The 24,044-nt window shown below is 42.8% G+C and overlaps 2 protein-coding genes and 1 non-coding gene across 4 annotated transcripts in view; 1 reads left to right on the top strand and 2 right to left on the bottom strand.

The window, feature by feature from the left end:
* MYO1E (myosin IE) overlaps positions 1 to 24,044 on the bottom strand; it is a 240,180-nt gene that overhangs the window by 70,991 nt on the left and 145,145 nt on the right. Inside the window, exons 7-14 of the mRNA XM_025389516.1 lie at positions 23,126 to 23,257; positions 19,872 to 20,006; positions 18,274 to 18,406; positions 12,079 to 12,275; positions 8,968 to 9,048; positions 8,552 to 8,638; positions 4,834 to 4,920; positions 3,168 to 3,335 (exon numbers count right to left, since the gene is read on the bottom strand). Of these exons, the coding sequence (XP_025245301.1) occupies positions 3,168 to 3,335; positions 4,834 to 4,920; positions 8,552 to 8,638; positions 8,968 to 9,048; positions 12,079 to 12,275; positions 18,274 to 18,406; positions 19,872 to 20,006; positions 23,126 to 23,257 (1,020 nt within the window). The remainder of the gene's footprint in view (positions 1 to 3,167; positions 3,336 to 4,833; positions 4,921 to 8,551; positions 8,639 to 8,967; positions 9,049 to 12,078; positions 12,276 to 18,273; positions 18,407 to 19,871; positions 20,007 to 23,125; positions 23,258 to 24,044) is intronic.
* On the top strand, positions 1,293 to 3,069 carry LDHAL6B (lactate dehydrogenase A like 6B). Of its 2 annotated transcripts, XM_025389519.1 has the most exons (3): positions 1,293 to 1,805; positions 1,857 to 1,865; positions 1,989 to 2,986. In XM_025389519.1, exons 1-3 carry the CDS (start codon positions 1,310 to 1,312, stop codon positions 2,567 to 2,569), a joined length of 1,086 nt encoding a protein of 361 aa, XP_025245304.1. In that variant the 5' UTR covers positions 1,293 to 1,309; the 3' UTR covers positions 2,570 to 2,986. The 2 variants fall into 2 exon arrangements, with proteins under 2 accessions (XP_025245304.1, XP_025245302.1); XM_025389517.1 differs by having other exon boundaries at positions 1,293 to 3,069.
* Positions 7,001 to 7,141, bottom strand: LOC112628216. Its single transcript, XR_003120378.1, has one exon. It is a non-coding gene; the product is annotated as a U4 spliceosomal RNA (small nuclear RNA).

Here is a 24,044-nt window from a genome sequence, read left to right on the forward strand (position 1 = left end):
ATGTGATTCATTGAACAAAATCGTTTATTGAACAAAAAATCTAATTTCACCAAACAAAAAACCCAAGTTGCCATGGCTATCCTCACCACAACGTGTGGATTTCCAGATGTTGCATTTGGGATTTCATTGTGCACTGTCACAGGAAGGTTGTGCATGTCTTACTTGTTAGCTGACTTAGCGGGGATGACCTGCAGATGCTGATGAGTATCTGCCTGCCTGGATGGCCCAGGTGATCCATAATCAGAACTCCAGCTCTCAAGGCCCCATACCCCTTTTTCAGTGGATTCATTGGGGTGTCTAAATGACAAACTCAATTCTTTTCCTAAATTTTAGCTAAGACAGAGCAAAAGCGAAGCCCCTCATGCTCAGTAATTCATTGCAATGAGCCATGTCATCTGAGGCTTTGCAATTTCTCCCAGAAGCAGTATCGAATTTGCACCAATCTGCCCAGAAACTCATGCTCAGATACTCTGTTTAACAAGAGGTCAGCTGGCATGATGGATGAGACCAGGGGATTTCCATAGGACCAGGAAGTCCCCAAGACCATGACCTCAAATTACTTTTTTATCATCTGCAGCCCCACACAGGCTGGCACCCACTAGGCACCCAATACTCATGGGTTTTATGAGAACAAACACCAAAAGTGAACTCTGGGCCTTGATTTATACTCCCAGTCGGCATGGGGAGACAAGGAATGCCAGTCTGTGATTCCAGCAAGAGGCAAGACGAAAATCTATTTCTTCAGCAGCTAATATATGTAGCAGGGTGATTCATGTTCCAAAAATATGCAGTAGTATGGTGAGATTTAGTGCTGGAGTGACTCCCAGCTGGCCCCTACCCTGCTCAAGCTTCAGTTGACTGTCCCAGTGCGGGTCCTGGCCAGGACTGGCACCAACGCAGCGGGATCCTTTCAAAATAGGCCTCCAGCGCCATAGACCAGAAAGCAGGAGCCCACTTCTCGGACACTGGGAGATGGTGCAGGCAGCCGCCGGTACGCAAAGCACAGCGCCCTATCCTTCCCGGCAGGGTCACGGTTCAGAAAACTTAACCTTATTTTCATCTGTAGATAATAGAAGCATTTTTCCTTGGCACTCATACTAAAAATAAAAAACTAGTAATCCCAGGGATCTGGGTTAGCTTCTTCAGCATGTCAACTATTGATGAGAACACTCTTTGTAAAAACGAACTCCAGAAATCACCTGCTAGAGAAGCAGCCCTTCACTGCCTTAGTCTGAGCACCCACGGAAAGCACGTGTCGGAGACGCTGGAAAGGCCCGCGCAGCCGCAGTAGAGGGCCAGGGGGCGGGTCATGCGCACCCGCAGTAGAGGGCTTAAGGTCCTCCCAACGGCTCTCTTGGTGTCTCAACGTTCTGGTCAGCAGCTTTTTGCCGTTTCTGTCTCTCCACTTCTTGAGCGAGCAGCCATGAGTTGGACTGTGCCTCTTGTGCGGGCCAGCCAGAGAGTGAGCTCGGTGGGAGCGAATTTCCTGTGCCTGAAGATGGCCCTGTGTCCCCGTCAGGCAGCGCGCATCCCACTCAAGGGCGCCTGGCGCTTCACCTCCGTGAGCAAGATGGCGACTGTGAAGAGTGAGCTTATTGAGCGCTTCACTTCTGAGGAGCCCGTTCATCACAGTAAGGTCTCCATCATAGGAACTGGATCGGTGGGCATGGCCTGCGCTATCAGCATCTTATTAAAAGGCTTGATCGATGAACTTGCCCTTGTGGATCTTGATGAAGGCAAACTGAAGGGTGAGACGATGGATCTTCAACATGGCAGCTCTTTCACGAAAATGCCAAATATTGTTTGTAGCAAAGATTACTTTGTCACCGCAAACTCCAACCTAGTGATTATCACAGCAGGTGCACGCCAAGAAAAGGGAGAAACGCGCCTTAACTTAGTGCAGCGAAATGTGGCCCTCTTCAAGTTAATGATTTCCAATATTGTCCAGCATAGTCCCCACTGCAAACTGATTATTGTTTCCAACCCAGTGGATATCTTAAGTTATGTAGCTTGGAAGCTGAGTGCATTTCCCAAAAACCGTGTTATTGGAAGCGGCTGTAATCTGGATACTGCTCGTTTTCGTTTCTTGATTGGACAAAAGCTTGGTATCCATTCTGAAAGCTGCCATGGATGGATCCTCGGAGAGCACGGAGACTCAAGTGTTCCTGTGTGGAGTGGAGTGAACATAGCTGGTGTCCCTTTGAAGGACCTGAACTCTGATATAGGAACTGATAAAGATCCTGAGCAATGGAAAAATGTCCACGAAGAAGTGATTGCTACTGCCTATGAGATTATTAAAATGAAAGGTTATACTTCTTGGGCCATTGGCCTATCTGTGGCTGATTTAACAGAAAGTATTTTGAAGAATCTTAGGAGAACACATCCAGTTTCCACCATAATTAAGGGCCTCTATGGAATAGATGAAGAAGTATTCCTCAGTATTCCTTGTATCCTGGGAGAGAATGGTATTACCCATCTTATAAAGATAAAGCTGACCCCTGAAGAAGAGGCCCGTCTGAAAAAAAGTGCAAAAACACTTTGGGAAATTCAGAAGGAGCTCAAGATTTAAAGTTGTCTAAAACTACCATTCCGAAATTATTGAAGAGATCACAGATACAGGATTATATAACGAAATTTTGAATAAACTTGAATTCCTAAAAGATGGAAACAGGAAAGTAGGTAGAGTGACTTTCCTATTTATTTAGTCCTCCAGCTCTTTTATTTAGCATCCACGTGCTGGATGATACTTATTTACAATTCCTAAGTGTTTTTGGTACCTCTGATGTAGCAGCACTTGCCTTGTTACATACATGTTGTTAGCATTTGGTTCCCAAAAAGTAGGGTGTAGGTATTCCTTGTGTTCTAGAAATTCTGAGTCTTTTCATTAGATATATGCTATTTCTTTCATTCTTGCTGTCTTACACCTATGTTCATTTATACGCTGTAAAGTAGTAGCTTCTTCTACAGTATAAAAATAAAAGTATGTACATACAAAAAAAATATGCAGTAGTATATACAATCTTTTGTTTTGCTTCCTTTGATAGTCAATAAGTTCTATTTGTTGAATGAATAAAATACGGCGAGGCATATGATTTGCTTCATGAGAAACTGGATCACAGACCCAAAAGCTTAAAACAGATAGACATTAAAATGGATATTGGCCATACCTTCCCAGCATAATGATGAATGATGAAGCCTTGGTTCCAACTGTTGAAGTGCTCATGACTCCCAATCTGCATCTGAAGTTTCTGGAGCAGTGTCTGATCTGCCCCCTCACCCACCGCATGCATCGTGGCACACACATCATCCAGGATGCTCATGATGCCAGGAGGGTTCTGATGGGAGCAAGAAGGCAAGGCCCTAGTCACTGACCTCTCCAAAACAGACAATGCTTATCAGGTCCTTTCTTAGAGAAGGAAACAGCTCCCCAGACTTAAGATACCATCTTGAAAGTCAGTCTTCCCCTTCAGGCAAGAATGCAATTAATAGTCCCAAATGGGAAGTCACCACTTAGATCTAAAGAGGGAGGAAACTCCATTTTCCAAAAAGCTGTTTAACTCCCTGAAGTTTTATCCAACAGTCATGCACAGATCATTATCTGCTCACTCATATTCATGCCAAATTGACTTAAGAATCCAAAAGTAAAATAAAAACATTTTCCTTTGACCTAATCTATTTCTTAATGTTCTCTTTCAGCATGTTACCCATATAGGCATCATTTATATAGTTATTTAGTGTACACACTCTATAATGCATTTCCTTTTTCACATAGCACTATTTTATAAGCATTCCTCATGTTTTATATATTCTTCATACTTCCTATTTTAATGGCTATATTTCTCATTTGTTTAATAACTAAGTTGTCTGGCTGGGCATGGTGGCTCATGCATGTAATCCCAGCACTTTGGGAGGCCGACGTGGGTGGATCATGAGGTCCGGAGTTCGAGACCAGCCTGGCCAACTGGCCAACATGGTGAAACCCCTGGGCAACAGAGCGAGATGCCTCTCTAAATAAATAAATAAATAAATAAATAAATAAATAAGTAAGTTGTCTACGGATGTTTTCACTGTTTCCAGTGTTTGGCTTTTTTATATATATATATATATAATCCTATAGAGATATTTGTTCTATATCACTTTTCTTTTATTTTGAATCATCTTTTTTTCTTTTGAGACAGGGTCTTGTCTTGCTCTGTCACCCAGGCTGGAGTGCAGTGGCACAATCTCAGCTCACCACAGCCTCAACCTCCCAGGCTCAAGCGATCCTCCCACCTCAGCCTCCAGAGTAGCTAGGACCACAGGTGCGTGCCACCATGCCTGGCTAATTTTTGTATTTAGCTAATACAATTTTTGTATTAGCTAAATTTTCTGTTTGGAAACAGGGTTTCACCATGTTGCTGGGGCTGGTCTTGAACCCCTGTGCTCAAGCGATCCACCTGCCTCGGCCTCCCAAAGTACTGGGATTACAGGCATGAGCCACCATGCCCAGCCTGAATCAGTCATTAAGGCTAAAGTCCTAGAAGTTGGACTAGAACACAGGGCCAGTTTTATGGCTCTTCACATGCTAAGTCATCGTGTGATAGCTGTCTTCTCTTAGAATCAGTAACAACTTCCATTTGTAAATTGACATTTTATTCATATCCACATGTTCATATTTACTGCCAGAATAAAGCCCTACTGTTTTCTTTTCACACATACAGAAAACTAATACAATTGCTCAAATTCTCTGCAAATCAGAGTTGTCATTTTGCCTGTTCTAAAACAACGACACAGAACAAAAACTCACTTAATGTAAACCTGTGAGCAGTGAAGACATACTAAACCAACACTTACCACTTTGTTCTCTATGAGGTCACATACAATTTTATTATTAAAGTACTCAATGGGTGTCCATCTTATTCCCTCTTGAACATATTCTTCCTGTAAGACAGAAACCAGGAACTCACATTATTTCCCAAATAGCAAGAGCTCTGCACGGACAGACCCTGAATGGACAAAAATTCCCATGAAAGAGAAAAACCTGAATGTCCTTCAACAAATACCAGGAACTTTAATTTCTTATTTTCTAAGAGGTAACAGGAAAGGAACACTTTATGACTTGGTGATTTTTATGTTTAGTTTGAACCCTATGAAATTGTTGCCACACAATTGTTTCTGGCCAACGAAAACTGCAATTTAGTAGCACCGAACTCATAAATCCAGTTACAAAAAAAAATCACAAAACTTAAAATTTAACATAGGGCTGGGCGCAGTGGCTCACATCTGTAATCCCAGCACTTTGGGAGGCCGAGGTGGGCGGATCACAAGGTCAGGAGTTCGAGACCATCCTGACCAACATGGTGAAACCGTCTCTACTAAAATTACAAAAAGTAGCTGGGTGTGGTGGGGTGCGCCTATAATCCCAGCTACTTGGGAGGCTGAGGCAGGAGAACTGCTTGAACCCAGGAGGTGGAGGTTGAAGTGAGCCGAGATCGCGCCACGGCACTCCAGCCTGGGCGACAAAGCAAAACTCCATCTCAAAAATAAAGAAATAAATAAATAAAAATTAAAATTAAATATAGGAGAGGAGTAGATTAGCATCCAGGTACTTAATGGGAAGGTTCTTCAGTCTATCAGAGGCTCATTTAACTTGAAAACCATGACACTATCCTGGTTATTTCTTCTTTCCTCACTGGTTTCACTTTGCCGGCTTCCTTTGCTAGCTCTTTCTTATTTCCAGAACTTTATATGTGGTGGAGTCTCAGGGGTCAATCTTTCAGCCTTCTTGTTTTCTCAGCCCTCCTTCTCTAGGTGATTTCTATCAATCCCATGGCTTTAAATACATCACCTACAGGCTAATGACCCCTGAATTTATTTCTCATCTACATCTCGCCACGGGGTTCCAGACTCAAATCCATTCTCCACACTGGAATCTTCGCTTGGATGTATAATAAATGGGCCTCTCCAACTTAACCTGTTTGGAGGAATTCTGATTCCATATTTCCCATGACCTCCAAACAACCCCTCTTCTCATCTCACCCTCCAGTAAATAGTGTCACCATCAGCCCTGTTATCCAGGGTATAAAGCTAAGAATCACCCATGATTGCTCCTTCTTTCTTGGCTATTGCTAATTATTTTGAGCAAGTCCTATTCTCTCACTCTCCAGATACTCCCTCTCACCACCTGGACTGCTACCATCGCCGTCTGAGTCTCTACCACATCTAACGTAGTCTCCTGCAGTATCCCCATCACTGGTTTTTTAACTTCCATTCTAGTTTGCTTTCCCCTGCCTCACCCCACTCTATAAGCCTACAGAGCCAGAGTGACCCTTTCAAAAACACAAACAACAAATCAGATCATGTCACTCCTCCCTCAAAATTCTTCAATGGGTCTTCATTCCACTTACTATAACACCCAAAGTCTCAGCCATGCCCTACAATTTCCCATATGATCTAGCCCCTGCCTCCCTGCTCCCATCTCATTGGCTATTGTGCTCTTTCTTGGTTGTTTTTCTCTGGCTACTCTAAGGGTTGGGGAAGGCTAGAGGTTCACGGGAAACCCATATGGAGACGACCAAACCAGTTTGGAGACTACTGCAGGAGAGTGGGCTAGACGTGGTAGGGACTTAGAAGGCAACGGTAGCAATGGGTTTCATGTGAACCTCTAGCCTTCCCCACCCCTTAGAGTAGCTACAGTAAAACAACGAAGGGTGGGTTCCAGGGCAGAAGGTCACGTGAAACCCGCTGGTATGGTGTTTCCTAAGCACAGGCATAAACACTTCCATAACTAAATGACTCCAAAACAGCCTTTGATGTATACAGTGGCTTGAATAGTATCCCCCCAAATTTCACATCCACCTGGAACCTCAGAATGTGTGAGGTTTGGAAGTAAGGTCTTTGTAAATGTAATTCACTAAGGACCCCACCGTAAGGCATCCTGGGTTTAGCGTGAACTCAAAATCCAAAAAAATGGTGTCTTTCTTTTCTTTTTCTTTTTCTTTTTTTTTTTTTAACAGTTCACTCTCCATAGAGACTGTCAAAAATCGTCAATGCCGACTATATTTCAAGGCGTCATGGCAGGGTATTGTGAAAAGTTTTCAATTAGCAATAATCATGCCTCAGATAAACCTCACTGGCTAAAATATTGCCATTGCACAAAGCTAAAATGGTATCTTCATAAAAGAAAAGAGACGGAGATTTGGATAGAGACACAGGGGGACATTGGAAAAGGCTACATGAAGACACAGGCAGAGATTGGAGTCAAACTGCCAGAAGCCAAGAAATGCCAGGAGCTACCAGAAACTAGAAGAGGAAGGATTCTCCCCTCTATCCTGAGAAGGAGTGTGGCCCTGAGGACTTCCTGATTTCAGACTCTGGGCTCCAGAACTGGGAGGGAAGAAACTGCTACTGTTTCAAGTCACTCAGTTTGTGCTGCTTTGTTATGGTGGCCCCAGGAATCCTAAACAATATGCTATCAGGAAACGATGGAAACTGCACCGAACTATTTATTTATTTATTTTTATTATTATTATTTTGAGACAAAGTCTCGCTCTGTTGCCCAGGCTGGAGTGCAGTGGCGCGATCTCAGCTCACTGCAAGCTCCGCCTCCCGGGTTCAAGCGATTCTCCTGCCTCAGCCTCCGGAGTAGCTGGGTCTACAGGCACGCACCACCATGCCTAGCTAATTTTTGTATTTTTAGTAGAGATGGGGTTTCATCATGTTGGCCAGGCTCATCTCGAATTCCTGACCTCGAATGGTCTGCAGGTCTCGGCCTCCCAAAGTGCTGGGATTACAGGCGTGAGCCACTGCACCTGGCTACTATTTATTTTTGAAACAGAGTCTTGCTTTGTTGCCTAGGATGGAGTGCAGTGGTGTGATGATGTAAGTCTCAACCTCCTGGGCTCAAGCAATCTTTTCACCTCAGCCTCCAGAACAGCTGGGACGATAGGCTTATGCCACCACGTCCAGCTAATTGTTTTATTTTTTGTATGGATGGGGTCTCATTTTGTCCGGCAGGCTGGTCTTGAACTCCTGGACTCAAGCAATTCTCCCGACTTGGCCTCCCAGAGTGCTAGGATTACAGGCATGAGCCACAGTACCCGACCTGCACCCAACTTTAGAAGAAACTACAGCAAGGCATGTTACCTCAGGTAAGTATTGAAATACCAGCTTTGTTAAAAATGCATGTATTGTTAGGGAAGATTGAGAATGGAGTAAATCTGAGAAAACCAAGTCTTTTATTTAGAACACAATATATGCCTCAGACAGTTGGGGCTGGAACTAGGCTCCCATTTCCCACGTGCTCAGTGAGTCAGTATAGTAAAAGCAGCCAGGCTTACGTCCAACGTCACAGCATCATTTGCTTAAAGAAGAAGGCAAATGCTGCAGATGGTATTTATATTTCATGGATTAAAATACCACAATGGCGTATGGTTTTTCTGCCTGACTTTATTAGGTGCATTTCCTAATATAAGAGTGGAACCCAAATCTATTATCAAAAGACAGAAATCGATACCCTTGTAAACAAAATAAATTATAAATAGAATAGGATGAAGGACGAGGGACTGCTTACCTGTTCTGCCTTTAATGTCAGTTCAATAAAAATCTGCTGCAGTTTTTCATTAACAAAATTGATACAAAACTGTTCAAAGCCATTTTTCTGAAAAAAAGAAAAGTTATTCACATGTAATTGTTTCACAAAATCATTTAAAAGTCATTTCTTGAGTGATTTATTGAAATGTCTTCATGTGAAAAGCTTTCATAGAAATGTTGGATGCATCAGTAGAAAAAAGTTTATATTTAGGAGAAACTAATTTGGTAAAGGTACGTGAAGAACTCACAAAGGCCAAAATGAGCCTGAGTGGTATTTTTGTTGTTGTGGTGGTATATTTTCTGTTTTTTTGTGTTTGCATTGCCTAGAATTCTTTCTTGCAGGCCAGATGAAATATGCCACCCTCCTCAACCCCTACTTATTCAAACTGGCCTTACCTGGAATATTTCAAAGCCATAGATGTCTAGGACGCCAATGTTGTATTCTTCATGGTCTTTCTGCATGGCTTTATTGATCGACTAGAGAAAGTAAACAGCATGGCAGTGAAATCCTTTCCATTTATACTAAAAACGGGCATGCGTTGGGGAAAGGGAGGCTGGACTCTACATAGCAAACACTACTGCTTGCAGGAAACAGAGGACAACGTGAAGGCAGGAGACCTGCTGCATTAACAAACTCTCAGTGCAAAGGCAAGCGCTTTGGAAAACCACCAGGATTCAGAAAAGCGAGTACAGTAGAAACAAAAAATGTTTGCTTAATGATGATAACCATTAATTTCTGGCTGAGTCAGCTTTTTCAGGAGGTCTTAACAATTAGAAGAATATGTCATCTTGGATGATCGAAGTAAAACCTATTTCACACGAAGAACCCACACTAAAGGATCTATAATTGTCATTTCTATTGTCTTCCATTCACCAGTCATTTAATGATGACCCAACACAATATGCCAGGGATGCTAAGGACAAGACAATCCTTGTTCCCAGGAGCTTATAGAGAGGGTGAGCTATCTGCAGATAGTAACAATAGTCATTATCTTTGAATTGATGATAGAACCTGCTTACATCTATTGAACATTCACCTCTGCCAGGGTTTGCTAGGTGCTCTTAATGTGTTGTTTCACTTAATTCCCATTTCAATTCTCAAAATGGCAGTGATACCATTATTTTCCCAATTTTCCACACACCAAGGCTTGCTTAAGGTTGTTCTATGTAAGAAGCAGGGTCTGGGACTAAATTTAAGCAGTATGATGCCTAAATCTGTGTTCTTAATCACTGTGAGAAGAGGCCAAGCAATTCATGGGAATAGACTTAATGATAGCAGGGAAGGTTTGGATAGAGGGGTTGGTGGGGGATGCAGTGGGGGAGGAGTGAAGCGAAGAATTCTTTGAGGTGCTGAATACCTGGATGAATTCTGAAGTACCAGAGGTGTTTTCCAGGTAAACAAAATGATATATCATCTTTTGTGAGCAAACGAGTAATCATACACAACACATAGTCAGTGCCCAGTAAATCTCACCTCAAATTAGGATCACTTGTATGAGTATTCATGTACTTTTACTACTTACAAAAAAACTAACAGATGACAGGAAGGAAGGTAGGTAGGAAGCCCAGCGCTGGAAGGTGCTCTGAACAAACAGACAAGATACGTGGATTCTAGTCCCAGGCTGCACTGCCCTCTTGCCGATTGGCCTTGGGTAAAACCACCATGGCTCAGGCCTGATATTCCCTTCTCAGTAAAACGAGGGATCTGAACAAGCTAACTGCATGACTTCTGTTTGGTATGACCCTGACCTTCCCAAGCAATTTTATACTTTAAATAGCCACTAGAACTACCTAGAATACTTCTCCTACCCTGTCCTGCCTGACCCTACTCTAACCACACTAACCGTACTTTAAGCCACATAGATGTTAGTGCCTGGAATCACATACAGATCTTTTGGATCGAACGGCCCCCTGTTGTCCCTTGACTAGGGTCCTTCTAGTTTGAATATATAAACATCAAAGGAGCAAACTAGCTAGGAATCTAGGGCCTCCTAGATCAATCACATAACAGAGTGACCTTGGGCAAATTCCTTAATCAATCTATGCCTCCCTTAGTTTACCTGTAAAGCAGAGATCATAATACCTAAGTCACAGGGTTGTTGTAAGAATTAAGTGACGGTTTTTTCTCTTTAAAATACTTAGAACAGTATCTGGGCACTTATATAGTTAGTGCTATGTAAGTGCTTGGCATTATTATTTTACCATTTAGAGGCTACAGTGATTAACACAAGATTGTTACTGGCAGTGCTACACTGCTGAAAGACTGATTGTCAGCATATATATGTGATATACATATATAAATATATATTCATATGTAAGAGTGTGTGTGTGTATCTACATACACATATATATGTGTATAATTACATATAATTACACCATAACCAAAAATATCTAATAGTTTCAAAATACATGCAGAAAGTTTTTGATATTCCTCCCTCCCAAAGGTGGAGCCTCATTCCCCTCGCCTTAAGTGTGGACTTTCCTTAGTGACTTGCTTCTAATAAACAGAATGTGGCAGAGTGACAATACTTGAGTCCAAGATCAGGACATAGAAGACTGGCTTCTTGCTCACGCTGTCTTTCAGATCACTCACTCTGGGGAAAACCAACCATCATGTTATGAGGATATTCAAGGAGAGGTCCATGAAGCAAGGGACTGAGACCTCCTGCCAACAGCCACACGGGCAATCCATCTTTCAGCCATATCTTCCAACCCTAGTCAAGCCTTCAGACAACCACAGTTCCAGTCAGCGTGAACCACCAAGCTCAGCTGATCCCAAATATCTGACCCTCAGAAACTGAGAAAACAAGCACTTACGGTTTCAAGTCGCTAGGTTTTGGGTTAATTTGTAACACAGAAGTATGTGGAAAACATATTCCTAAATCTTTAGGCCCACAAATCAAGAAAGGCCCGTGAACGTGGGTCTCCTCTTTTTCTGGTCTCTAGTCCTAGCTTTACCGAATATTTTGTCCAGAAGAAACTTGTTACCATACTAGATTTAGCTAAGGTATCTTGTTGGGCAGTTCTAGAAGGAAATGCAGGATTCAGTGATTGCAGAGTGAGAGGACAGAAAGCGAAGTAAAGTAATGGGTGAAAGGAAGGAGCCAGAACAGGAACACAAAACCCTTAGTCATTTGACATTTTTTTTTTTTTTTTTTTTTGGAGATAGGATCTCACTCTGCCCCCCAGGCTGGAGTGCAGTGGCACAATCTCAGCTCACTGCAGCCTTGACCTCCCAGGCTCAAGTGATCTTCCCACCTCAGCCTCCTGAGTAGCTGGGACCACAGGCACCTGCCACCACACCTGGTTAATTTTTGTGTTTTTTGTAGAGATGGGGTCTCACCACGTTGCAGAGGCTGATCTCAAACTCCTGGGCTGCAGTGATCCTCCCACCTTGGCCTCTCAGAGTACTGGGATTACAGGTGTGAGCCACCGCGCCCAGCCTACTAGTTTGACTCTTTATAGCTAAGATATGAAACATCACCAACATCAACTTGTGTTACTTACATCTACCAAGAAATCAAAAACCCGGGAGTGCAGGGCCTTGGCGAGCGCATCCTGGGTGTAACAGGCCTGCTCCACATTGAGGGTCACGTGGATGGATTCGGATTTGCCTCCCCACTTGCTATCCATCTGCCGGCTTGTTAGCTTTTCTTTCAACCGGTCCTGGTTTATCCCTAGCAGATATGCAGGAAAAGCTAAAACTGTAGAACATAAAACAAAACATGACAATCTTTCAGAATTGGGACACTTCCAATTCATCTCACAAACATATGGAGGCACTTATGTGCACATGCACATGTGTATACATAGAAGGCACAGTCACAGGCCCCAAGAGCTTACGTTCTAGTGAAGGCCGCTTATCAGTAATCCCACACACATCCATCTCCTTTGTTCTTCCCAATTGTTTTATTGCATGAGTCAATTCCTACAATGACTGAGACTTCCAATAATACAAATCAGGGATCCAAGAAGGATGGCAAACCTATCCCTCCTACCGAGATCACAGTTAAATGCCTAACATGGACATCTCTCCAAGCTTCCAGCAAGACAGCCCGGAAGGAACTCAATCAAGAAACATTTCTTTGGCTCCAAATATTGTTTTCTTCCTTTTTAGTACAATGTTTTCATAGCATCATTTTTGAAGCACCTGATATTACTGAACTAATAATTACCATGTTTACTAATCCCATGTTTATTGAGTATTTAGCACGTGTAGGGTTACTAAAGAGGGAGGAAAGAATAGAAAATATGTAAGAAATCTTGAAAGCAATCTAGACGAGGCAAAAAATAGTTTGCCAAATAAAGAACCCTTAGAAAAGCTGAATATGTAACACAGACAGACAAGATGTGGAGAAATTAGAACAGGAAGATATTACTACTTGCTGGGGTAGTCAAGAGATTTGAGCTGGGTGTAAAGGATAAATAGGATTTGTACAGATGCAGAGAGGAAAAGGGAGTGTACCAAGGGGAGGAAGCAGAAGTGTGGGAGACATGATAGAGACAAGACGCGGGCTACAGTGTGTGGACTAGCACTGGCTGCCGCTGAAAGTTCAGGTCAGATTAAAAAGGTTAGGACAGATTCCAATGCTGGCGGTCCTTGCATGTTATGATATATTTGGGCTGGAGGCAAAAGGGGGCCTGATGGCTAATAAAGAGGGGCATTATAAGAAGATTCCTCTGAGGGTAGCATATAGAGTGAAATGAAGGGGATGTTCATATCCTGCCCTAATGTCACATGGTATGGTAGTTTGTGGTCTTTGGATAGAAAAACAGAGACTTCCATAGCTCAACATCTTGTTTCAGACCATGAAACTTAACTAAGGAGGGCTAGTGATATAAATGGGGTTTTCCTGATTTCTGGGCAGAACGTTCTCATATAAATAAATGACACCATTCTTCGACATGAAAGAATGCTCAGATTTTTCCAATATGAATGAAAGATTTTTATAGACGCAATGGAAATTTTGAACTTGGCTATGAGTTTTCTTTTTCTGCATAATGCTTCACCAAAATTATCTGATAAAAGAATTTTGTTAAAGGCCTTATGACAATGCTAAAAAATCACAAGCCTCCCAATAAAGGATAATCTGTTTGAATTTCACAGATGGTGTTAGAATATAACGAGCTGACATTTCTCAGTGTACACCTTCCAATGAGATTAAGTCAGTGAATACATTTTGAAAACGTATAATGCCAGAACAAGACATTTATCCTCTATATGAGTGTTTCATAAACATGCTTTGAGCAATAGAAGGGCTTCCTTTTAGAAAAGACATGTAAACAAAATCAAATGCACTGATCTGAAAATGGCCATTGTACTTAGTTTTAGTGTTAAACACATGTCTAAGAATCTGGGTGTGTCTTCCAGTGAACTAAAACTTCCTGTGCACAGAGTAAGGACAGATCACATTCATAAATCAGATTGGACCCATGTTGGGTTGTTGTGAGAATCAAGAGACATTCACCAACATATCCAACATATAAGAAGCCCTCACTAAGGGAAGAGTATCCTGTTGGTTTTATTATCAGAGTGATATCTCACTTGATGCAGTGGACATCATCCTCAGCAGTTTACAGGACAGTCACAAGAGCTCCTCTCATTGTTTATAGGAACTATACAGTGAATAGGTTCATAAAATGAATAATTAGCCTCAATCTCTCTGTTTTGTAAATACGGCTTTCTCCTAAGCCCTAACCATGTTCCCACATGGTTAAAATATTTGACTAAGATGTTTATGCCATTATCTTTATGACCTTTGCTAAAGAGATACAACAATAAGGGCTAAGATGAGAGTCACTGAGACAAAAGAGCGAGAAGGGACTGACAAAGACACACGCTCTAGTTCCATCTTGTGGTCCTTTTCTGCAGAAGAGGGCATGGAGAGCCGCAAGCACTCACAACACAAGGAATGGAACTGGGCCAAGAATCACAGCCACAAGCTTAGGGAAATAGCGAAGGACACTAGAGCGGAAATACAGCGCTTGGCTTGAAAAAGAATCCATGCCATGTTTTTAAAATTTTTATGGCCTCATATTTTCTTCAGTGCCTGCCCTAATGCTGAAATTACAGGGCTGCTAATATTGACTTTCTTCAGGCTGTGAGTTTCCAAGAGGCAGTTGTGAGTGTGTCTGGATAGGAGTGTCAGTATGGAAGCTTGGAGAACTGGAGAGGGAGAGGGAGGGAGGAAGCAATGATTAATTTTAAAATGTGGGTGTGTAACTCTAATATAGTTAATCAGAGTCATGGAAAACATTGAAGAACCTGCTAAAAAGTAGTATTTCCGCACATTTAAATAATGAAGATAGATTACTATTACTGCATTAAAGTGTAAAGCAAAGTTAGGTTTAATTTTTCCACCTAAATTTAAAATACAGGGAATAGAGAAACACCAAAAAGATGTAGCAAAAATAAAATTCAATTTTTACAAATTTAAAAGACTCAGCATGGTAAAAAAAAAAAAAAAAAAAAAAAAAGGTTTATCTGTCCTTGGTGTTGACTTTCTGTGCTTTCTAATCCGTGAATAACGGGGTAAAGGAGGGGCGCTGTCAACTGTGCTTTTCCTCCCCACTGTTATCAAAATAGTGACTTGTTCTTTCATTAAAATTCTTAGGTTAATTTGGTTTTTAATACCTGCCACCTCACTGCATTGCTGTTGGACAGGTACACGTGTGCCTAAGGTGAGGTTTGTTTGGCTTCACAGCAACATAAAGATTTGACCAAGGAAATGCTACACTTCCATTAGTCCAAGGACAGGTAAAAACAAAGCTTGTTTGGCCAGGCGTGGTGGCTCATGCCTCTAATCACCACACTTTGGGAGGCCGAGGCAGGCAGATCATCTGAGGTCAGGAGTTTGAGACCAGCCTGGTCAACAAGGTGAAACCCCATCTCTACTGAAAATACAAAAGTTAGCCAGGCGTGGTGGTGCGCACCTGTAATCCCAGCTACTTGGGAGGCTGAGACAGGTGAACTGCTTGAACCCAAGAGGTGGAGATTGCAGTGAGCCGAGATAGCGCCACTGCACTCCAGCCTGGGTGACAGAGAAAGACTCCATCTCAAAACAAAAACAAAAAACAACAACAACAAAAGCTTGTTGTTATTAATGGCTATTTTGTTTTAGTAGGCCAGTTCTGATGAAAATCTTACCATTTTTTTTCCACACTGCAACAGCTAGAGAAAGTCTGCTTTTTTCTATTTTAAAGGCATGGACTACCACTTCCCTCTACTTCATAGATATACTAAAATATGAGAAAGACAGAAACCAAGGCTACTCATTTCAGTAGTGTTCATTCAGTCTTGTAACAGCAGATCAGAAACCATATTAATGTCCAACAACAGATAATTGGTTCAATAAAGAAATAAAAGTGTAGCCAATGAATGGAATGCTATGCAGCTATAAAAATGATGGCCAGGTGCAGTGGCTCAAGCCTGGATTCCCGGCACTTTGGGAGGCCGCCAAGGTGGGAGGATGACTTAAGGTCAGGAATTCGAGACCAGTCCTGGCAACTAAGCAAGACCCCATCCCTCTTAAAAAATAAAAATAAAAAATAAAGCTCCTTATGAATTGGTATAGAATAATCTCATATATATATATGAGAATATATATATATATATAAAATTTTTTCCCAGGAAGCACTGGGAAGATAATATAATTATATATATATTTATATAAATATATTTTTAATATATATAATTTTTTGTTTCCCTTTTTGAGATGGAGACTCGCTCTGTTGCTCAGGGTTCAAGTGATTCTCCCGCCTCAGCCTCCAGAATAGCTGGAATTACAGACGTACACCACCACCAAACATGGCTAATTTTTGTATTTTTGGTAGAGACAGGATTTTACCATGTTGGCCACACTGGTTTCAAACTCCTGACCTTAGGAGATCCACTGCCTCGGCCTCCTAAAGTGCTGGTATTACAGGCATGAGCCTCCATGCCTAGACTAAGACACATATTAAGTGAAAAAGCAACTGTAGAACATTGTGGTATAAGCCCCCATTATTGCACAAAAGTGGGGAAAAAAGAGTGGTTGTGTGTAGTTGTTCCGGAACACACATCCTTTAAAGGGAACACAAGAGACTGGGAACCTTGGTTACCTCTGACGAGGGGAACAAGTGGACTAGAAAAGGTATAGAAGGGAGAACATTCACTGTATACCCCCTCGAGCCAGGTTAATGTATTACCAAATGAACAAAACCCCAAATCAAAGGAAATTATTGAGGTGGGGGAGGCCCATTTCCTAGACCTCTCTGGCTTCCATCTCAGCCTTTTCCGATCTCCATGCCTCCATCGCCTCTGGTCAGGGAATTTCATGGGCAGTTGCCAGTGCTGAGCCTTACCCATCTGGCTGAGAAGACTACTAACTCTGCACATCAATGTGCAATAAAACACTTCTTGCTTCAGACATCTAGGGAACTGTTTGCTGTCCCAGTGTCATGATTTTGTTGTCAAGCATCAAGAGGCAGTAAATTATTTTACTATCCAAGAAGGCAAAAGAAATCCAGTCTACTTCAACAGAAACTACCACCAAACCAACACTGTTACCATTAAAAGGCCAAGTGTTAATGATCCTACTGGAAACATATGTGCATTTGTTAAATGTCAAGGATAATGTACACAAAGTTTAGAAACACAGTTATCATTATTATGATTATTAGGTCATGTTTTCAGACTTTATGGACACCCTGTGTATTTATGGTTTTCTACTCCCTTCCCTGGTAAACATAATTCATCTTTTTCTTTATCAGACAGACATCAGAAGTTAGCAGAACTTCCCTCTTTTATCAGAAAAGAAAACAAAAACATAAAAAAAGAACCTTATTTGGAATGGAAATATCCCTACTGCATTGTCAGCAATGAGTGGGATACTATTTATTACTAAGCATCTAAATTTATCATCCTTAAAGAATGCTGAGAAAGGAAGAATGTCTTCCTGGGTGGTTAAAGGATGTGTGGGTTCTGAGAGCAGCCTGCAAACTGTTGATGCCTAAGAGGCTAAAGTCATGTGCCGCTGTATTTATGGTAGATTTTGGGCACATATAACCAACAACATCTCTCTGCAGGAAGAACCCTGATTTTTTTTCTCAAAGAGTAAAAACGACCATTTAGGTGTGGAGGCTCCAGTTATGCAGATGTGATCATTAAAGGTGATCATCAGAAATGTCAACACAACAGTCAACGTCCATCTTTTCCTGTGCTCAGAAATCCAATCTAATCCAATCCGTGGAACAAACTGTGAAGCTGTGAACTTCCCCTATTTACATATATTATATTGCTTGCTCTTTAAAATCTTTAAGTGAATTTAGATCCTAAAGACCAGTTACTTAAAGGTTTTCATAAAGAGACTAAATCTTTTGCATTAAGCCATTACTCTAATCCCCATTAAAGAGAACACTTTATCTTTAAACCGAGATGTGAAATCCTCCCAGCTTTCCCCAGGTTAATGATAAATTGAAACGATTCCATTTATCATCGATGGTGTGGGACTTGGAAAGGCTGGGGATAAGGAGAGGGGCAGGTGCATACAAGAGGTCTGACCTCTCGTGAAGCCATTCTGTTCTGCCACAGAGGACATGTAGATTTCTCACTTCTTCCCAATATTCCCATTTAAGATCTAAGCAAAGGAAAGTGCTGGGTTACTTCTAATCAGAGCTAGCCACCCCTCATTCAATCAATGGCCACGTGCCAGGGCTACGCACACTCTTCACTCTCCACAGCTGCGTAGTTGCCAACTTCTTTGAAGCTGATGTTTCCCAGGTGGAGAATACCCGCCACGATCTGCAACACCAGCGTTTGCTCTTCTGCAAAGATCCCAATCACATTCATGGCATGCTGGAAGAGAAAAGAGAAACTATCCAGAGAAGCTGGTCGTCAGCTTTAAAAGCAGCCAAGGCAGAGCAGTTGCTCTAAATAAGGGTGTGACAAGTACAGACGAGTCAAAAAGAAAAAAAATCATAGATTGGGTTGTGCAGTCAGTCACATGTGGCTGACCTTGTGATGACAGCCGGACGTTCTTGTACAACATGACCACTGCCCAGTGTACACACTCTTCTCATGTCTCAAAGTCATGCTGGAAGGGCAGTTCTGTCTCTAAGCAGAGCATGCCGTCCTCCAGGAATAAGGGAATACTCCAGGAGGAATGAGACTCGGAGGAGTGGTAGTTGTACACAAAGTCTCCAAGTCCTATCTTCATCCTTTGATGTGTTCTTATTGCCAGCTTCCCTTCGAAGGTCACTGCTGACCTTTCCACCTACTCCAAGTGGACTCAAGAGATCTTTCCCTTCATCAGGAGGGATAAGAATATGTTGTACTTGCAAAAGGATCTAATGAAAAATCTCCAGGAAATCCAATAAAAGCATCATTTAAAAGTACAGTTTCTGAGGTCCCTTAAATGCAATAAATACCGCTAAAATGTCTAAATCTTAGAGAACCATTCTCCTAAGAAAACTATACTCTAGGACCAGTGTGCAGACTCCTTACTGGCACTTTTTCTCCCATCTGCTCTGAGGCCATGTGACCTGTTGACACCATTTTGTTTCCTGGCACCCAGGACACAGTCTGTCTGAACTTTCTGTCCCTTTCAACCACAAATGTACTGAATCCACACTACTCATTCAGACTCTACTGCTCAGTTCGGGATCTGAGTTGAGGAATAGTCACCAGCTTGAAACAGACTCAAAGGACAGTGGTAATGAAGGCCTTTGAGGCTAAGTGGGTGGTCAGCTTACCTCTAGAAAGTTCTAGATTGACTCATTTTAGTTGCTGCTCACAGGATGGAACCCCTCCATAATCTACCAAGTTTTATAACTTGGCCCATAACATACATGCAATGTGAAGGGCATGGCACAGAAAAAGGGTCCTCTGCCCTGCGCAGTACAGAGGGGAAGAGAGTCTTCAAAACCAGAAAAGAAATAAGAGAAAAGACTAAATATGTTCCAAAATTTCTAAACCTATTCAGTCCACAGACGTGCTGTTTGCTTAGCCCTTCTAAGATAACAGCTCACGAACAGAGTAGGCCATCAGCAAACAGGTGTGCTCAATGTACGCATCATTTTTGCCTATTTACCAGAGCTCCTTCATGTCTTTTTACGCATCTCAAATCATTAAGTGGTCCTCAGGCAACTGGCACATGGGTATGAAAGGGCACTGGAACATGAATGAGCACACAGAGTGCTCACACAGAACAAGGCAGACATTTTATGCAGCTCTTCGCTTTATTAAGCTTCACTGCCCTTTCGGCCACAGGAAATGGCCAGCTGGGAGACCAGAACCCGCCTGGCCCCGCGCCGGCACTTACCAGAGTTTCCTGAAACTCCCGCCTATCGTCAATGTCATCAACCTTGTATGAGCCCGAGAGGCTCAGGTAGTAATAATAGTCCATGCTGGTGATGCCAAGGCCGTGCTTCTGCTCTGCAGAGGCGCCCTCGATGAGCTGGAGCACGAGAACACAGGTTGAGCCATGATGTGGACTACAAGGCACCCGAAGTCGCCTCATACATCCTGCAGTCACCATTCCCAAACCCAGTGATGAGGACTTTCTATCTCTGCTTTCTAAAATTATAGGCAGTCCTGGCTCCCAAATATGTACTTGTAGTAGCCCCATGTCATCTCTGCAAATTTTGATTCCTAACTCTGGAAAGACCTGCAAGAGCTGAGGATTTTCCCTGGTCCACTGAAAGGAACTCGACTGCCACCCTTGGCAGAGTGGAAAGCAAAACAGATTTTCATTACTTAGCTCCTGCCCAACTTGCTACAGCTTTTTCAAGTGGAGCTGGCTTTTCCATGCTTCTCACTGCAGGGTGCATGTTAAAAAACTGCCATGCAGCTTCTCGCTCTCTGCTATTCTGAAACCTCCTGACCAATGACTATCCCTTGGCTTTTCTTGTTTTTTATAGACAGGGTCTTGCTCTGTCACCCAAGGTGGAGTGTAGTGGCACAATCTTGGCTCATGACAGCCTTGATCTCCCAGGCTCAAGCAATTCTCCCACTTTAGCCTCCTAAGTAGCTGGGACTAAAGGCATGTACCACCACGTCCAGTTAATTTTTTAACTTTTTGTAGAGACAGAGTCTCACTCTGTTGCCCAGGTTGGTTTCAAATTCCTGAGCTCAAGCAATTCTCCCACCTCAGCCTCCCAAAGCGCTGGGATTACAGGTATGAGTCACCACGCTCAACTCCTTGGCTTTTTGTTCAAACTCTGATGTCTGCCTTAGGCCTGGGCAAGACCCTCTTACTGGGCTTTAACCAGTGGTGTGCGGGAAAATGTTTAACCCTTGAGGAAAAAAATTGATTTATAGTGTTTGTCAATATTCATGGTATAAATACTCCCACTCTGACTGATTTCAACTACCAAAGAAATGTCACAGAAGGAAGAGGGAAGAGATGTGCATCGCCCATGCGAACCAGCTCCAGCACACCCTGGCTCTAACCCAATAATATTTAGAAAAATAGGGACAGCTCCCATCCATGCTTCCCACCTTCGTCAAGTTGCACAACGCCGTCCTGGCTCCCCTCCCCACACGGGGGGCCTCATCTCCATTACTGAGAAGCTCTAGGTCACCCCATGACATCAGGCTTCCTTCGTTTCCTGCCCTGTCTCCTGAACGTTCACCTTTTGGTCCCACCCCTTCCTTTTTTTCTTCTATTTTCAGTCCTCTCCCCACCCATATACTGTAGATTCCCTCTAACTTGCATCTTCAAATCTATCTTCTCTAACTCTCTTCTAGCTACAAACACGCTACTCTTTGCCTTCTTTTTTTTTTTTGAGACGGAGTCTCGCTCAGTCGCTCAGGCTGGAGTGCAGTGGTGCCATCTCGGCTCACTGCAAGCTCCTCCTCCCGGGTTCACGCCATTCTCCTGCCTCAGCCTCCTGAGTAGCTGGGACTACAGACGCCTGTCACCACGCCCAGCTAATTTTTTGTATTTTTAGTAGAGACGGGGTTTCACCGTGTTAGCCAGGATGGTCTGGATCTCCTGACCTTGTGATCCACCGGCCTCGGCCTCCCAAAGTGCTGGGATTACAGGCGTGAGCCACCATGCCCCGCCAAGAATTACTTTCATGTCAGACTCCTGAAGCCCTGAGCCCACCAGTTCCCAGCCTCTATTCCGGTGCTTTCTGACCTAAGGGCAGAGGACTCCTGGGGAAGGGTTAGGGTTTGCATTTATTTAAAGAAGTCCTGGCATCCATTATACACTTCCATCTAGCACTCAGTATTATTTCTGTGAAATATATAATTTTTTTCACTTATCTATACATGTTGCTTTAATACGATTTTAAAAATGACTGAATTCACAGAAGTTTTAGACATTTATTATACTTTTTCAATCAACAGATACCAACTAAAAGAATTATTTGGCATCACCTAAGATATGTGTGTAACTGAAAAGACTGAATGTGAGCTATTACACAGTTTAATGCCCTTCTAATACAGGGATCCGCAAACTAAACATGAAACAAAACAAAACAAAAAACAGTGACCAGGCCTTTCTTCGAAGAAAGTCTAATGTGGATCTTCAATATAAAATACTAATAACTAAATAGAACATAAAAAATTTGGTTATTAACATCATTGTATTTTTTAAGTACTTAAAAACTTTTACAAAAGTAGCTGAATCAGAGCCAGGCACAGTGGCTCACGCCTGTAATCCCAGCAGTTTGGGAGGCTGAGGTGGGTGGGTCACTTGAGTCCGAGAGGTAGAGGCCAGCCTGCGTAATGTGGTGAAACCCCACCTCTATGAAAAATGCAAAAATCAGCCAGGTGTGGCGCCATGTGCCTACAGGCCCAGCTACTTGGGAGGCTGAGGCAGGAAGATCATTTGAGCCCAGGATGCAGAGGTTGCAGTGAGCCAAGATTGTGCCACTGCACTCTAGCCTGGGCGACAGAGCAAGACCCTGTCACAAATAAAAAAAATAAATAAAATAAAAGTAGCCGACTCAGATGACTGCTGAGGCCTGTAACATAACCAAAAAGCACCCTGCACACTGCTCTGGCCCCAAACTCTCCACGACTTCTGAGGGTCTAGGTGGAAACTTTTCAACTTGGCATTGAAGATCCAAAACCTATCTCAAATCTTCCCTCCCACAGCTCACGTGCTGGAGATGCCTGCCCTGCACACAGGCTGAGGCCGGGCTCCCTGACTGACTTTCCCTCTCCCACCTCCACTGCTTTAGCGCAGGACACCCGTCTTTCCTGATCAATCCCCTCCACTCTCCATCCGGGTTCTACCTCCTTCATACCTCTCCTACTATCCGGCCAAACCTGCCCACATGAATTCCTTTGGCAAAGACTCCAACACTCCTCATTTTGTTTTGAAGTTACGTCAATACTTCCTTGATGATTTAGCTTTGGGGGAATTGTTGTCTTATCACTCCAATTAGAACTCATTCTCCTTGAGGGCAGGGGCATTCTCACAATTCTGCACATTGACTTGCACATGGTACCATAATCAGTCCTCCCTGGCTTGCCAGACTACACTCTATGCCTGAAGTCTGAGAAATATTTTAACGTAGAGAAGGGACAGGAAGTGGGCAGGAAAAAAGTAGAAAGGAAAACCTGGTAAAATATGTGAAAACTCCGCTCTCCTGGGTTCCTCATCACCACCCTAGATTTTTCCAGAAGGAAGTTGGAGATCTTTCCACCATCTGGTTCCCCACCTGGACTGAACTGGATTTCAAAGTATTTTCCCTGCAAGAAAGTTAGGGATTTCCTTCAGTGGTTGGTGAACAAAACATGATGTCCCAAACAGGCTTTGAATACAGTATAGAATTCAAGGAAATTCATTAATAAAAGACACATTCTGAATTACTCCTAATTTGAGTCTAGACTTCCTTACAGTTTTCAATCAGACAATAACCCGTGCTTTTGTCCAGCCACACGATTCTGTTATGAGCGAGCACCTATCATTCCAGCATGACTAAATAAGGATATGCTCTATTCCTTGCTCCTTTCCCCCAGTAGGTGCCCGCCTCCTCAACCAGAAGGTGTAAAAAAGGAGGCAGAAAAATGGCATGGCACCCTTTCAGAGGAAGAGCACTCTTGCTCTGTCAGACTTCATCTCACGGCTTTGAGCAAAAACACTCAATCCCTCTTACCTATGGAACATCTAAAATGTTTATCCAAAATGAAAACACTTTATAAAAAGTAAAGTTCTTTCCAGCTACTCATGGGCCTAGGGATTTTTGTCACTGTCATTGTTACGAAAATTCCTCTTTAAATGACTGCTAATAGGGAACAAAGGAGAATAAAAACCTAGACTGCAGTTGAAAAGGTATCTAGGTTGTTATTTTAATTATATATAGCCAGGCACGGTGGCTCACGCCTGTAATCCCAGCACTTTGGGAGGCCGAGGCAGGTGGATCACTGGAGGTCAGCAGTTCGAGACCCGCCTGGCCAACATGGTGAAACCCCATCTCTGCTAAAAATACAAAAAATTAGCTGGGCATGGTGGCAGGTGCCTGCAGTACCAGTGAGG

Source organism: Theropithecus gelada, chromosome 7a (assembly GCF_003255815.1).
Source record: "Theropithecus gelada isolate Dixy chromosome 7a, Tgel_1.0, whole genome shotgun sequence".
Lineage (NCBI taxonomy): Eukaryota > Metazoa > Chordata > Mammalia > Primates > Cercopithecidae > Theropithecus > Theropithecus gelada.